Source organism: Stegostoma tigrinum, chromosome 30, assembly GCF_030684315.1.
Source record: "Stegostoma tigrinum isolate sSteTig4 chromosome 30, sSteTig4.hap1, whole genome shotgun sequence".
In the NCBI taxonomy this organism is placed as follows: Eukaryota; Metazoa; Chordata; class Chondrichthyes; order Orectolobiformes; family Stegostomatidae; genus Stegostoma; species Stegostoma tigrinum.
The window spans coordinates 24,672,356-24,689,569 of NC_081383.1; the positions used below are offsets into that span (position 1 = coordinate 24,672,356).

Consider the following 17,214-nt stretch of genomic DNA (forward strand, 5'->3'; position numbering starts at 1 on the left):
TTGCAGTTTTGACATATTTAGAGAATGTGTTCAAAGCATAAGGAATGTTCACAATGGATATTCATTACTTGTTCAAGGAGTCTGGATGAATGCAATTTAGGCTTTTTTTTTAACATTCATTCGTGGGGCATGTGCAATACTAGCTTGGCCAGAATTTATTGCCTGTCCTTAATTGGCCTTTAGAAATTGGTGGTGAGCCTTTTTCTTAAACCATAGCAGCTCATGTAGTTGTACCATATTTCTTAGGTTCCATAACAAATTCTATGGAAAATTGAGGGGCACAACAGGCCTGTGGCTGTAACGTGGTACAAAGAAACCAGGAAATTAGATTGATTTACAACTCCTGCTATTCAGCTAGCAACTATACTTTTATTAAAGAATGGCCTCTTGAGTGATCAGTGCTATTTCCCATAGTGCAGTCTTGAAATATCTGCATTAGGTGTTCCACACATGCTATTGTGAATTGTACCTAAACTTTACTGTCATCACTACAATTTTGTTTTTATGATGAACTGCAGTGCCTTGTTCTGTTTTCAGCTTCTTCTTCCAGACAGCTCTATGTCAAAGTCCATGATCTAACAAATTACATACACAGGTGGTATTGTGAATAAAAGAGATGTCAATATTAATTTAGTCCTGGTAGTAGATATTTCACTGATGGGCCCAACATTGGCTAAAGTATGGGGATTCCATTTCAGCAGTCAATGGACATAGGTCTGTTTGATCAGTAGTGGGCAATAAATTTGTTGCCACCAGAATGACCACCCTGTCTATCCCCAAGAGCTGCTGGCCAATTATAACTGGTAGTTTAGAAGCCTTAGCAGGATTTGTGTCATAGTCATAACACATGATACTTCTAGAGGTATACCTGAAGGAAGGATCAATCAATAGACTTCATTAAAGATTTGACAATTATTTATTTCCTTTGTAGATTCCCAGGTTGTTTTGCCTCTTGAATTCTGGCTGAAGTTGTCGGCTGACCGAAGTGTTATAAACATTTATATTTACAAATATTCAAGTTTAAAGGACTTTGGATATCTGGATTTTAAAAGAAAATCAGTGATAAAGAAATGTCTTATTCTTTTTGATAAGGCATTTGCTGGTAGCCAAACATTTTATGCAAACAGCTTGTTTACTGGAGACCAGCTGCCTGGGTTTGCTGTCAGGTTCCAATTTCTGCTTTCGGTATTGTTCACAATAGTTAGAGAAAGGCATGCTTAAAGAAAAAAAATCACAGCTCAGTGGTCTTTTTATTCTGGAAACACATCCTTAGCGTGGATCCATTGTGGTACCTGGAGCCCTGGCCCAGCTGCTTTCACTTGCAAAGTCAGTGAAAGATTTGTTGATAATTCCTGAATGACTGTGTCTATAAAGGCCGTCTTTGACAAACACATGTTCAGTGACATCTATCATTTGCGCCAGAATGTCAGATTGACAGCTATGTGAACATTTCAAAATGTATCCTTCACCTACAAGAACGAAGATAAATTGGAGAGTGTTTCATTTTAAAGTGAGCCTACGGAGATTAAAAGTCATCAATGTTTTTGATCAACTATAGTCATATCAAAAGGGACAGCATGGTGGCTCAGTGACCCAGGTTCGATTCCACCCTCAGATGGCAGGTTATGTGGAGTTTGCACAATCTCCCCATGTCTGTGTAGGTTTCCTCCAGGTGCTCTGGTTTCCTCCCACAATCCAGGCTAGGTGGATTGGCTGTGCTAAATTGTCCCTAGTGTTCAGGGATGCGCAGATTAGGTGGGTCTGGGTGTGCTGCTCTGACGGTCAGCGTGGACTTGTTGGGCGTAAGGGCCTGTTTCCATACTGTGGGGAATCTATGATTCAAAAAGTGGAATAAGTTCAACAAGCTTCCTATTTCTGCTTTTCATTTCTGTTTGCCAACTCTTTGTGTACTTCTGTGTACGTTCTGAGTTTGTTAGAGAGGTAAGCTTTTGTATTGTCATATTACAAGCTGCGTGTTAAATAAGCCTGCATATTTGTGGAACATGTTTTATTTCAAAATTAATCAAAAATATAATGTCACCTGATTGATCTATGCAAGATACTGGTTGTTGGATTGTTTTAATACAGAGATATTTTCTCCAATTGAGAAAGAACACGACTGGCCATATCGGGATCTGGTTTAAACAAATTTATGTTGAGGTTTGTGGACTTGTAGAACTAGAAATAGTGCATTCTTCCTGTCTTGGTCATAACACAGGAAAACAACTTGGCCTCTACCAGCAGCATTTTGCAGTTAGCAGCTGAGGAGAAGGGCTATTGAAGTACAAGTTGAAGAAGAAACCCTGGAAACTTTCCTTCCTTCTACAAAGTGGACAGAGTGTGTAATAATCTGGCCTAGTTGGCAGTTTACTGGTTGAAGCCAGTATTTTGGTGTTGGCATTTCACCTGTTGATAACAATCTGCTTGTCTTTGCTATTCACGGATTTCCTTCCCAAGATGTGAAATTGCCAAAAGTATATCATTACTCTTTCTGACAAGAATTATTGGAAAGGACACTCTTATTATGGCTCAAATTCACCATTTTCTTTTCAATGACTTTAACACTTTTTTTAATTATGAGCGAAAATATTGTTCTTGGAAGTTAGGAACATTTCATCATCAAAAACTATGTATACTATTCTGTAACAGGGCAAATTATAAGTTTTGATCTTGTCTATCATAAATTTGTACGATTTCAAATTTAATATAATGCAACATTGTCAAATAAGTTTGTCAGTCCAACACATCATAATTGTAACTTGTTAAATTGTTATATTTTGCAGCATTGCTTTGGAACAACCAGGCAAACATCCTAAATAATGCGAACTTCAAAAGCATCATGTTAGCAAATGCTCATCATCTCAGTTTCAAAAAGGGTAAAAGTAGATCAACTATTTAAAAAGCAAAACAATTTGTTTAAAGTTATATCAAATGATTAACAAAAAAAATGCTGAAACTCCAGGTTCATAGTTACTTGAAGCTTTCGTAGCTACTGCCAACCAGAACTCTCAGGGATAATAGAAACAGCAACATGTCGGGAATGTCAATGCTTATTTAATACTATATAGTCCTGCTTATTTTATTGAGTTTTGTCATCTTCTGATACCTTCTGTGTTATCTGATAGTAGTAATTACGCATTGTGCTCTCAACTTCTTCAAACCCAGGTCGATCTTCACATCTGTAAAACCAAACATAGTGCAACATAAATAGTTGCTTTCACATTTACCAAACAATATTCTGATATGCACTTCAATAAGCTGAGAATCAATAAGGGGATAGAAATTTCACATCCTTAAAAAAGATATACTGACTCCTGATTAGCTACAGAAGCATAAAATCCTTACAGTGTGGAAACAGGTCCTTCAGCCCAAGAATTTCATGCTGACTCATCCCCCTATAGCCCACCTAAGCTCCACATCCCTGAACACTACAGGGAGAATGTGCAAACTCCACATAGACAGTCACCTGAAGGTGGAATTGAACCTGTGTTCCTGGTGCTGTGAGGCAGCAGTGCTAACCACAGTGCCACCCCATAGGAGAAAACATGAAGCCAACCTCCATCAAGCAAAAAGCTTGTACTTTTTCCACATCTTTTGTAGCATCTATAAAGAATATTACAAGGCCTAGTTGGGAACTCAAATGATATAGGTTGTATTTTAAGCAATTATGCAAAACTCACTTACCTTGGGGCAGTTTTTCATTTTGTGCAAGCTATGTGACAAAATGATCCTGAAATCTCATCACCCTTACTCACTCATTCTTTCATTCAGCCACTGACTAATTCATGGTACACATCAGGTGGAAGAGGCAGTAGCAGAAAGCCATTGGGCCAACATGTTGTGGTTCTCAATCTATTACCTGTTGACTTGGAGATTCAGAGGTGGGGTGACAGGGTAGGGATGGAGGGGTCTTGTTATTCAAGAAGGTACACAGAGGAATCTACTAGTCACATAAATATTTATTCACTGGCTAATAGTCTACTGCAAAGGAAGGTGATTGTGGTTGTTGGATGTCAGTCACCTTAGCTCCAGAACATTTCTGAAGGAGTTCCTCAGGGTAGTATCCTAGACCCCACTATCTTCAGCTGCTTCAATGACTTTCCTTCTTCATAAGGTCAGAAGTGGGGAGTTTGCTCATAATTTCACAAAGTTCAGCACCATTCATGACTCCTCAGATACTGAAGTAATCTGTATTCAAATGCATCAAGATTTGGACAATATCTAGTTCTTGACTGACAAGTTGCAAGCAACATTTACTCCACAAAAGTGTCAAGCAATAGCCACATCCATTAAGAATCTAATCATTTCCCCTTGACATTCATTGGAATTATCAACACTGAATCCCACACAATTAATATCCTGGGGGGTTACCATTGACCAGAACTATGCCAGACCAGCCATATAAATACAATAGCCACGAGAGCTGGTTGGAGGCTAGGACTTCTGTAGCAAGCAACTCAACTTCTGAGTCCCCAAAATTTGTCAACAAAGAACAAGCTGAAGCCAGAATTGTGATAGAATGCTTTCACTTGCCTGGATGAGTGCAGCTCCTACAACACTCAAAAAGCTTGACACCATTCAAAACAAGCATCCCACTTTATTGGCATCACATCCACAAACACCCACTCCTTCTCCTACCAATCCTCAGTAGCAGCAGTATTTACCATCTACAGGATGCACTGCAAAAATTCCCCAAGGTTCCAAACAGGCAAACATCACTGTCCATAAGGACAAGGGCAACAATACATTGGAAAACCGCAACATACAAGTTCCCCTCCAAACCTCTCATTACCCTCACTCCGAAATATATCACTTTTCCCTCAGTACTGCTGGGTCGAAACCCTCGAACTCTCTCTGTAATAGCATCCCCAAAGGCAAATGAATTGCAGCAGTTCAATAAGGCATTTCTCCTCCACTTTCTCAAGGGGCAATTAGGAATGGACAATAAATATTAACTCAGTCAACAACGTCCAAATGTCATGAATGAATAAGAAAAATGTAATGCATAGCAATTCCAAGATCAGGGAGGCCCCTGTGGAATAACCAGTTCAGCTTGGCCTGAGCATTTCTTGTGAAGTGTAAACTGCCCTGAAAGGGTTGCCTACACTTCAATGGGTTCTGCTATCTTGCCTCAGTGTGCTAGACTACCATTTTGAGTAAAGCCTGAGTCAGGAAGTCGCAAAGATTATGACAATGTATCTTCTCTTGTTGCCTGCAAGGTGCAGCACATCAAGTTATAAAACATAACTTATGTCCTAGTCTGTTTTAGAACATAGAACATAGAAAAGTACAGCACAGTACAGGGCCTTCGGCCCACGATGTTGTGCCGTGGAATAATCCTAATTCAAAAATAAAATAACCTAACCTACATTCCCCTCAATTCACTGCTGTCCATGTGCATGTCCAGCAGTCACTTAAATGTCACTAATGACTCCGCTTCCACGACTACCACTGGTAAACTATTCCATGTGCTCACAACTCTCTGGGTGAAGAACCTCCCTCTGACGTCTCCTCTATACCTTCCTCCTAACACCTTAAAACTATGACCCCTCGTGGCAGTCAATCCTGCCCTGGGGAAAAATCTCTGGCTATCGACTCTATCCATGCCTCTCATTACCTTGTACACCTCGATCAGGTCACCTCTCTTCCTCCTTCTCTCCAGAGAGAAAAGTTCCAGCTCAGTCAACCTCTCCTCGTAAGACAAGCCCTCCAGTCCAGGCAGCATCCTGGTAAACCTCCTTTGCACCTTCTCCAAAGCCTCCACATTTTTCCTATCATAGGGCGACCAGAACTGGACACAATATTCCAAGTGTGGTCTCACCAGGGTTTTGTACAGCTGCAGCATAACCTCGCGGCTCTTAAACTCAATCCCCCTGTTAACGAAAGCCAAAACACCATATGCTTTCTTAACAACCTTATCCACTTGGGTGGCAACTTTGAGGGAGCTATGCACTTGAACACCAAGATCCCGCTGTTCCTCCATACTGCTGAGAATCCTGCCTTTAATTCTATATTCAGCATTTAACTTTGACCTTCCAAAATGCATCACTTCACATTTGTCCAGGCTGAACTCCATCTGCCATTTCTCAGCCCAGCTCTGCATACTGTCATTGTCTCGCTGAAGCCTGCAATAGCCCTCGATACTATCAACAGCACCTCCAACCTTTGTGTCATCAGCAAACATACTAACCCACCCCTCAACCTCCTCATCCAAGTCATTTATAAAAACTACAAAGAGCAGAGGCCCAAGAACAGAGCTCTGCAGGACACAACTCAGCAATTACAAGCCACAATGGGGGCGATCGTATAAACATATTTCCTGAATTGACAGCTGAGGTAAAACCTTCCCAAGGAGATGAGGAAACAAAGGAAATAGCAGCTATGATATTCATTCCTGAAAGCCTGCTCCAGTATTCAACAAGATCATGACAAACTATTCAACTCAAAGTCATTTTCCCACACTGCCCCAATATCTCTGGATAGTTTTACCATCTTGAACACTATTTACAGTTTTGGTCTGCTTACTTAAGGATGCAAATGTATTGGAGGCAGTTCAAAGGAGGTTTACTAGATTTATATCTGAATGAAAGCGTTGTCTTATGAGGAAGGATTGGACAGACTGGGTTTGCTTCCTCTGGAGTTTGGAAGAGAAAGGGGTTATTTGAATGAAGTCTATAAGATACTGCATGGTCTTGACAAGATGGATGTGGAAATGTTGTGGGTTAATCCAGGTTTTGGGAGCTGCCTTTTCAGGAACAAGTTGAGGGATTTTCTTCTCTCAATGTCTCGTTCAATTTAGAACTTTCTGCTTCAGAAGGTGGTAGAAGCAGTGATCATTGAACATTTTTTGTGTGGAGTTGATCTGTTATCATATCCTGTGCCTAGGTTAGTGCCAGTGATCCATCCTATTTCATTCCTAAATGGCCAATTCTGCTCCCAATTTATACGTTTATCTATCTTGAAGTCTGTCCATCTGTGAATGAATAACCTCAATATCCAAGCTTCCACAGCTCTCCAGGCTAGAAAATGCCAAAGATTTACCACCCTCTCTGAGAAGGACTTCCTCCTTATCTCAGTAACAATCACGCACCTGAACTGAACAATAATTTTTTTCTGAACAAGAATTTGCCTCTAGAGAGACAAAAGTTCTGTTCCATAAATGCCAACTCCTAAAACAAAAAGCTCTCTTGACCATCCGTCTTTACAACTTCAACAGGCAAAGCATTAGTCATTCTGGAATTTGATCAGTTATTTGTTGTTTACATCAACCACGACTTTAACTGCCAGAAGAAAAATTAAACGTCAATCTTTGTGAACACAGGATGCCTATAGCTTCTTTCGACCTTGTATACAGCCCATCAGCCTCAGATTTAAAGCCTGGCATTGTCTGTAGACTTAAGGATGCACAAATGTTTTTTAAAGAATATTTTCATTGTCAAACTCAGATTTCTCCGAAAGCTTTATTGAAATATTCTATCCATTTTGAACAGTGGTTGCTGTTAAATACAAATTGCCCCATCTAATGTGGGTCCCAGTTGTTAAAAAATTGCACTTCAGGTGATATCCTTCCAAAACATCCTTGTAGTCTCTGTTTATTTTCAATATGCCTGTTGCAGATAATGCTAATAAAAATAATTTCTTATGAAATTGGTTAATGTTTATTCCCTAGTTCTGGCAGCAGAAGAAAAATGAGGCCGAATGTATTCATTTTACATATTGCTATTGGGTCTTGCTTGCATGGCACAAACTGTAGCATTTCAGGAAGAATCTTCTCAAACCACAGCACACAATTTCCCCCTCATAAATAGCCTCTTATTGTGGCAAAGCAGCAGAAAACAAATGTTGCGGTGCCCAAAAATAGCACTGTGGACATGCAAAAAGTGTAATTTTAACAAGCCGAATGACTAGATATAACATGTTGCTCTGAAGCTCCCGCATGCTAGGAGATTCAGGACAACTACATGGATCATTTCTTTGTGTTTCTTTCAAATTCTCAACCAGAAATATTACCTTTATGTGGTTAGCTATCTCTGACCAGGAGAATATGACTCGGTTGGAAGGGTGTATAGAAGGCTCCAGCACTGCCATTCTTCCACAAGGAAGAAAAGCCCTACCCTTTTTAGATTCACATGTTCTTTGAAAAGATAGAAGCCATGATTTAAAGGTTAGCATCATTTGTCAGCAAACCACCACGTATTCATCATTAGCTTTTGAATAGTGTAGGAATGAAAGCATTTTGACTGCAACCTAGACATTGAGCATTCAAGTTAACTTGTAGAAGATGGCTTTGGGTGACTGTCTGTGTGGAGTTTGCACATTCTTTCCATTCTGCATGGGTTTCCTCCAGCTGCTCCATTTTCATCCCACAGTTCATAGGTGTGCAGGTTAGATGGATTGGCCAATGCAAAATTTTTCATACTGTCCAGCGATATGCGGTTGGGTGGATTATCCACAGGAAATGCAGGGTTACAGACATAGGGTAGGGGATTGGGACTGGATGTGCTTGGACGGGATGCTCTTTGGAGGGTTAGTGTGGACTCAATGATTCAAATGGCCTGCTTCCACACTGTAGGGATTCTATTCTATGATTCTACTTTGTGATGAAGCAACAACAGTGAAGATGGGTCCAAATGACTGTGGTCTTTCATAAAGCATAGTTTCTTGTGTTCTCTAACTAATCTGCATTCTTCAGCATTGCATTTCCTCAAAAATATTTAATTGGCTGTTAAATGTTTTGAGGTGGCCAATGGTTGTGAAAAGCAATATGTAAATGCAAGATGTTTTTGTTCAAGCATTTTCAGAATTTCATCCTCACAGTTTGTTTGCTTCATGTTTAATTGTAACAGGAAATAGCCATAATGTAGAGAGAAGTTGAGTGTGATAATTTACATAAAATTACTGAAAAGAGAAAGATTGTCAAATATAAATACAAATGTAAAAAAAACAATTTTCAATCAAATTGCCTAAGTCATCCTGATTTAATAATCTTAATGCAGTTGGTTTGAACAAAGAATCTGTTTAGGCCTTATTTCATAGAAGTGTGGCCAGTACTCTATATCAAAAACATATTTCACTTTCAAGCTTTCCAGATTTCACTGAGCAACACAATCTCTAAATATTCATCCCTTCACAATTTCACAATGAATTCTGCCCCTTAGCATTAAACTATCAATGAGCTCCAAGAGGTAGGACACATCTCAGCAGCTAGGCCAACCTACATCATCTCTCTTTCCATTCGTAGCCAAACATAACAGGTTGTGGACCTCTTGTTGTAGCTCACCAATGATGCCATATTTGTGTAAAATTATTCCAGGGTAGCTCATGCTTTATTATTTTCCATCACCATAAATGGAAGCACTTGGCCACCGAATGGTGAATCTTTATAATTCTCTGCCTGAAGAAAGACTCTCGGCTGTTATCTGCTAGTGTTTATGCTGAGCTGCTTTCTCAATTGTTTTGTCTGTGGTGGTTTGCCATTTCCTCTCACTGAATGGATAAGGCAAGGAAGCAAGTTCAAAGTCTACCCCAACTTGAATGAGAGTTTAACTCGTGTTATTGGTATTATTTTAAACCACATGCTCATATATGGTAAGTCAAATCCTCTCTACTTTCATGAGACATGACTGAGATCATTCCTATCTACCATTCCTGCAAGATTCTAAAATGTGACCAGAAAACATATGATGAAAATGTTTATGTGGAATATATCAATGATTTGGAATGAATGGAATTAAGCCATTGATTGTTAACAACTCAAGAAAAACAGAACACATTTATCAATGGTATCCTAACATCTGGGTATTTTAAAGAAATATACTTTGGATTTTCAACTTACATTTCACTTAGGTCTTTGATTGGTATGAATAGTCAAAGCAGTTAAGTTAGTCCAGTTACTAAAGACTGTGTAATTTCCGGTTTGAGCTAGTATAGATGATTGTGCCAAGTGCAATAGATTTATTGAGAAACTAATTTCCGCATTGACTGTTATTTTGTACTGTATCCAAACAAATAGAAGAATATTCGATAATTGAACAAATTATTGCACATTATAAGGTTTGACAAAGAATTTAACATACTTAATTGAAAACTATTTTGTAAAGAATTCTTAAAATATTACAAGTTTAGCATTTTTGCTACCACAAAATCACCTCTAAAAATAATTATCAAGAGACGCATATAGCCAAGAGCAGTGCTGTCATGTGATTCTTGAATGTACATATGCATTTAGCCACATATTAGAGATAAGGCACATTCCACACCAACCTACTCCATTGTCACACGTTTACTAACACCTCATTTGGATGTGAAAGATGAAAAATGTGTAACTGTAACCTGCATGTGTGCATAGACATAATTACTTTTGTAGGAAAGTAAATGTTGTTTTGAAAAAGCTAGGTCAAGACCTGAGTAGGATCAAGATGAAATAGCAACTTATATAAGGTTGAAAGAATAGCCTTTTCTGTCTAGCCTTTCCATGGTTATGGACGAGTTCAAAGTCTAAGAGATAATATTGTGTTTCATGACACTGCCTCAATTGTCTCCCAACAGAATTGTTCTTCAGGCTCCAAATTCTGCTTAATTTAGTAAGAAATTGGAATCCCTGAATACTTTTATTACAATGAGAAGTGCAGCGTTGATTCCATCTGTAGATGAGCAGAAGGTGATAGCTTTGTTGTGCAATTTGCAACTTCTGTATCACACACTTATCACTAAAGAGATTTATTGCTGATACCTCTGGCCAGTGAAATCAAGATTATGTTCTGTTATAGTTTAACACTTCTGCGAAATACACAAAGAGCAATGTTGAGTTAATAAACAGCTCATGTTGTATTTTGCATGATCTGCTGTAAAGAGGATTTGGAGTAACCATTGCGCCTAGACTGCTACAGCACGTAAGAAAGACAGGGAAGGAGCTGCGTTGCATGGAACATCAAGCTAGTATTCACAAAAAGGTAAATGCAGAAAGTCTTGCCTACACAAGAACCTGCATCACATCAGAAACAGAATGGCCAACTGAGAAAGTTGATAATATAAGAATTTTACATGAAGTCAGTGATACCCATATTGCATTAATGAAAAAAAATATGTACCAGATTTTTTCTCTCATAAAATGTAACTCATTTAATACTACTCTATCCAAATTGTGCTGTTGATTGAAGACTAAACACCAGTTCTGAGAGGTTCAATCAATTACCATTTACTTATTAACCTGGAGATGAAAATCTAGAAACTTATTCAAACTTACTTGTAAGTCCAACACTTTTGCATCAGTTGGTGCATTTCATCTGGGCACTCAGGAGGACGGTCCAATCGACCCCCTTGTTCAATAAAACTAACAACTTCTGGGCCTTTCATTTTCTGCAAAAAAAATTCATCTTTATTGTGTGCAGAGATGACTTAAAAGGTTGAAGATTGATGTATTTATTTAACCCATTTATTTACAGTACATTCCAGGTGTTTCTCAATGATGGGCTTCCTTGTTCATTTAATCTCCCCAACATTTTTGATCAGATGTCACAAAAGTGACTTCACTTCAAAACTACTTCATTGGCTTTAGTGTCCCTTGAGATGGCCAATATTCATGTTAGGCACTATGTAATTGCAATTCTATTCTATTCTAAGTCTATATTACATAGTTCATGTGAGCCTCCGTCCACCTGAAATAGTTCAGGAATATTTGGACTTCTGCAGCAGCCATTAATTGGTTAGCTTAATTTACCCATTCTATAACAATGGGGGAGCAGAGGGGCTGCAGTGAAGAGTAGCCCAAAGTAATGCTTTCTCACTCATACACATCTGATTTGATAATGTATTATGGTGCACTCCATAAAAAAAGTAGGGAGAGGAGCTACCCTGCATGAACAGCAGGGCAACCTACACAAAAAGACTTGCAAGGCAAGCCTTACAGGGGATGGCAGCCAGAGTGAATGTAACCCGCTGAACCTGGCGAACCAGCAGCAGATCAGAAACAAAATGGCTGACCTAGAAAAAGTTGACAATATGAGATTTTTACATTGAGTCAGTGTCAACAATGCTCACATTGCGAGCATGAAATATGGATGAAAAAATGTACATGCCCGGAAGCATTCCCTCATGAAATGTATAGATAATAAGGTGTAAAACACAGCAGGTCAGCCAGCATCAGAGGAGCAGGAAAGCTGATGTTTCGGGCTGAGACCCTTCGTCAGAAATCATGAAAAGTAATTTGTTTGTTGTTGCCCTGAGAAGAACAGATTTGTACAGTATTCCTTAAAAGGTGAGTGGTTAGAAAGTGTAGGTGTGTCAAGGGATTTAGTTGTCCCTGTCGATAAGACACTGAAGGCTAACACAAGTATGCAGCAAGTAATTAGGAAGTCTAACAGAATGTTAGCTTTTATTGTGAGAGGATTTGTTTTCAGGAGTAGTGGAGTCTTTCTTCAAAGGTGTAGGACATTGATTAGGCCACACCTGAAAGACTGTGTGCAGTTTTGGTTTCCTTATCTCAGGAAACATACAACTGCCAAAGAGGGGGTGCAACAAAGGTACACCAGATTTGGGATGGCATGACAGACTAATAAAGAAAGATTGGATAAAATGGGCATCTATTCTCTAAAGCTTTGACAAGGTGGTCCAATAGAAACTTACAAAGCTTTTAAAGGACTGTCACAGCAGATGCAGGGAACATGTTTTCCCTGTTTGGGAACCTAGAACTGGGAACATAATTTAAAAATAATTAGGATCACAATGTGGAGAAATATTTTTACTCAGTGATGAATCTTTGAAACTCTCTACCCCAGGGAGTTGTAGACGCTAAAGACTTTGAGTATTTTTAAAGTAGAAGTTGATAAAACTTTATCAATGCTTTAAAGGGGTATAGAAATAGTGTGGGTAAAAGATATTGACGTGTTGGGTCAGCCATGATTGTACTAAATGATATAGGAGGTGTAACAGGCTTGAATGGTCTACTCATGTTCCTATTCAACTTAGCTTTTCTGCCTGAAAATAGACAAAGAGAAAGGAGGAGGAAGGCCATTACAAGATCATTTGATGGATAGAAATGGTCTTTTCCAATCCTGGAGGATTTTGAATGGGAATAAGGGATACAATGCTTTGAAATGCAGCAACTAACATTGTCACCTGGAGGTTGTCTTAAGGAGATAGAGGAAATTTCACAGTAGTTTTATTTTCTGAAATTGGCCTCTGTTTCATTTTATTCTATATTGTTCTGTCTCCATATGACTGGTGGAAGTGACATGTGTGATTGTACCCTGCATCTAATGGATAGCATGAGAATTGATGAGTTTGATGATGTTTTCTCAGCCTTATAATTCTCAATTTTATATGAAGTAAGAATCCTGATGGTTCCTCTAAATAACAAAAAGGCCCATAGGATAAAAGAGCACGCTATATGACATGAGTTCCAGGAAGAGTTATCACCAGATAGACAAATAATATACACTAATTAATGGAACTAAAAGATAAAAAGTAGGGGTGTGTGGTTGTGGAATGGGTGGCAACAGAAAGAAAGCTAAATGAACATTTTCTTTAAAAAATGCAACAACTAACGATAAATTTAACAAAAATTTGTACATAAGTAGTCACAGTCACCCGGAAGTGCTGGAAATGATCTGATAATGTGCACAAAGAGCGATGCTCTGCGATCTATATAGATTTTCTTCGACTGAGAATTAAATTTAGATAATTACTTTCTAGTCAGACATTTAGATAAACATGATTGTGTTTGAGCAAGTTGTACTAATCTTGAAAAGTTGTTCTATGGCTAAAGCATTTAACTGCCCCGAACATGACCTGAGGTGAAGTGGCTATATTCACGTTTACCCACATGAACACACAAACAATGTTTACCTTATACGGTTTTTGTCCATATGTCAATGCTTCCCACATAGTAATACCAAAGCTCCAAACATCAGCCTTGCTTGAAAATTTTCGGAAATTTATACACTCTGGTGCATACCACTTGACTGGCCATTTCCCAGCAGTTCGAGCCTAAGACCAAGCAAAAGTAAAAAGTCTCACTGAAAAGTTATTTCTCAAGTGATTCCTTTGAGAGACAGTATGATTTCAGAATGTTGTGTGCTACTGAGATACATGGGATAGAAATGTGCCAGTTTTAAATGGAGTGACATGATGCTGAACAAGGGGGTGAAATTGCTCGCAATATTGACTATTGACTCACCATCTGAACCTTCTTTTGCCCCACTTTCCTGCTCAATAAATAATACAGAGTTCACACTAAAATTCCCCACCTGTTTCCCTCTCATCCACAAGCAAAATGCCACAGATTCTGGAAAAGTGTAACAAAAACAATTCACTCAGTATGTCCAGTAGCATCTTTGAAGAACATAATAGGGATAACAGGACAAAAATCTGATAAATGGCCATCAAGCTGAAAAAGAAAGGGTTGAATTTTACCTGACTGGTTGACTTTTCATAAGGGTCAAGACTAGAATCAGGAGGGAACTGCAGACAACCGGAAGGAGAACAGCCTCAGCAGTGCTACAACATGCAGTGGCCAGCGCTGATGCTGCAGCTTTAGGGTTAGATAGTGGCGAAGTGCGATCTGGGGCCCTATAAAGGGTCAATATCTGTTCTTCTTCTACATGCAAGTTGCTTGTCATATTAGACCCTGCAAATTGGCCAAGTTCTCACTTTTATTACATCTCAATGATCCCAGTTTGTGTGGATCTATGCTCAGTACCGTATTAACAAATGAACATATCATCAAGCTAACATTTAAACAACTGGTGTCCAAGGATCTATGCTATCTAAACACATGAAACGTTCTGAGACAGGAATAGAGAATATTGTTAGAAAGTCTCTTTCGTACTCTTAACGACCTTTATCTTAAGCTAACTGGACATTTTGAAAAGACTCTGTGACATTTGGACAATTAGATCAGTTTATCCTCAGCCAACAGGATATAATAGCCACAGGATTAGCCATTTTATTTTTGTGAATATTCATACGTTTGAGTCCATAATATTTTCTGAATACACACTGACAAGAATGAAGGGACCTCTGCATTGCACCTGGTGAAATTTGCCAAATAATACTCCACAAAATAACATCTAGTTATTCAGCTCCAGATACTCAGTGACTACTTTAACTGGATTAACATGAGGTTTACCTTGTAGTAGCTGTCATCAGCACCTATTGCTTTGGACAATCCAAAATCACTAATCTTGGCATAATGTTGATTGACAAGCAGGACATTTCTGGCAGCAAGATCCCTGTGCACAAAATGATTTTCTTCCAGATACTTCATTCCGATAGACACTTGATGGAGTAATTCAACAACATTTTCTATGTTGACCTGATCTCTGGTGAGAAAATAGATTAGGGAAGGCTTCTTTTCAAATAATCTGCTAGACATGTTTTCTGCCAATAGCAGGTATTTGAAAGTTATCTTAGATTAAACAATATTTATTTCTTAACTCTATTTTACAAGTTATAAGATATAGAGAACAGACTAGAAACAACATATTCATTGTAAAATCAAGAAAAAAACATTTAGGCTTCTGTATGGAACATTTGCAGGAATATTAAAAGAATCCTTTATTATAAAATAACCTTCCATAGCAGAATTTACTCTGACAATTATTTCAACTTCTCTGGGTTTCTAAGCTACAAACAATGTTGATACGTGTGTATTCATTATGTAGCCCATGATAGACCAGGCTAACATTATAAATTCAGAAATAGTAAGAACTGCTGATGCTGGATCTGAGATAAAACAATGTGGAGCTGGAGGAACACGGCAGGCCAGGCAGCATCAAAGGGCTGGTTTTGGGAGGCCAAGGACGGACCCCTCCCCACCCTTTTCTGCCTTCCGGAGGGACCATTCTCTCCAAGACTCCTTCATCAGCTCCACACTCCCCAGTAGCCCCACCAGCCCTGGCAACTTTTCCCGCAACCACAGGAGGTGCTATACCTGCCTGTACACCTCCCCCGTCTCCACCATCCCAGGCCCCAAAAAAAACCCTTCCACATCAGACAAATGTTCACGTGCACATCCACTAATCCACTAATGTACTGTATCCGCTGTTCCGATGTGGCCTTCTCTACATCGGAGAGACCACGTGGAGGCTTGGAGACTGGTTTGGAGAGCACCTACGCTCGGTTAATGACAAACGATTGCACCTCCCAGTCGCAAATCACTTCAACTGCCCCTCCCATTCCCTGGACAACTTGTCCATCCTGGGCCTCCTCCAGTGTCACAACAATGCCACCTGGAAACTAGAGGTGCAGCACCTCATATTCCATCTTGGGACCCTACGGCCCAATGGTCTCAATGTGGACTTTACTAGTTCCAAAATCTCCCCACGACCGACCTCATCCCAAAACCAGCCCCTCCCTCATCCCCGCCTCCTTGACCTGTCCATCTCCTTTCCCACCTAACCGCTCCTCTCACCTTACTAACCAATCCCCCCCGCACCTCCTACCTACAGTCACCATTACTAGCTTTGTCCCCACCTCCTTGACCTGCCCATCTCCTTTCCCACCTAACCGCTCCTCTCACCTTACTAACCAATCCCCCCCCGCACCTCCTACCTACAGTCACCATTACTAGCTTTGCCCCCACCTCCTTGACATGTCCGTCTTCTCTCCCACCTGTCTGCTCCACTATCTACCTGCTATCACCGCATGCCCCCCTCTCTATTTATTTCAGAACCCCCCTCCTCTCCCCCATTTCTGAAGAAGGGTCCTGACCCGAAATTTCAGCTTTCATACTCCTCTGATGTTGCCTGGCCTGCTGTGTTCCTCCAGCTCCACTCTGTGTTAACATCATAAATTTATATTTTAAATTGCAACATTACTACAGAAACCTGATAAAAACAATATGGAGATGTTGCAATATATTTGAAAATCAATAAAGCAGAAGCACCAATAAAAGATTGGCAGACCAAAAAAAAATTTGATCTGGCTTGAGAAACTCAAGGGTAGACAAGCAGGTTGACAGTGTCTCAAAGATTAGATGCATTAAACTGATTAAACAAAAGGGCAAGCCAGCTGTACAGATCATTTGTGGTTTAATTTTCAGTAAAACCACTGAAACTGACTCATTTGTAAGTTTTACAACACGAATTGAAAGTTGATTAACTAGCCAGTGACAAACATACTTTGAAATTTGACTTAAGAAACTAATGCTACTCAGAAACGCTCATTTCTATGAAAAGGGCCCTTCCAAAATATCTGATCATTTGTTGACACTAG

At 39.4% G+C, this 17,214-nt stretch overlaps 1 protein-coding gene across 3 annotated transcripts in view; it reads right to left on the reverse strand.

Moving 5' to 3' along the window:
- Positions 1 to 2,806: 2,806 nt before the first annotated feature.
- Positions 2,807 to 17,214, reverse strand: part of LOC125465952 (tyrosine-protein kinase ZAP-70) — a 100,465-nt gene continuing 86,057 nt past the window's right edge. For all 3 annotated transcript variants that reach the window (XM_048559986.2, XM_048559985.2, XM_048559984.2), the window contains 4 exons: positions 15,128 to 15,320; positions 13,846 to 13,986; positions 11,246 to 11,358; positions 2,807 to 3,179 (listed from right to left, as the gene is read on the reverse strand). In XM_048559986.2, coding sequence (XP_048415943.1) covers positions 3,080 to 3,179; positions 11,246 to 11,358; positions 13,846 to 13,986; positions 15,128 to 15,320 — 547 coding nt within the window. In that variant the 3' untranslated portion in view covers positions 2,807 to 3,079. The remainder of the gene's footprint in view (positions 3,180 to 11,245; positions 11,359 to 13,845; positions 13,987 to 15,127; positions 15,321 to 17,214) is intronic.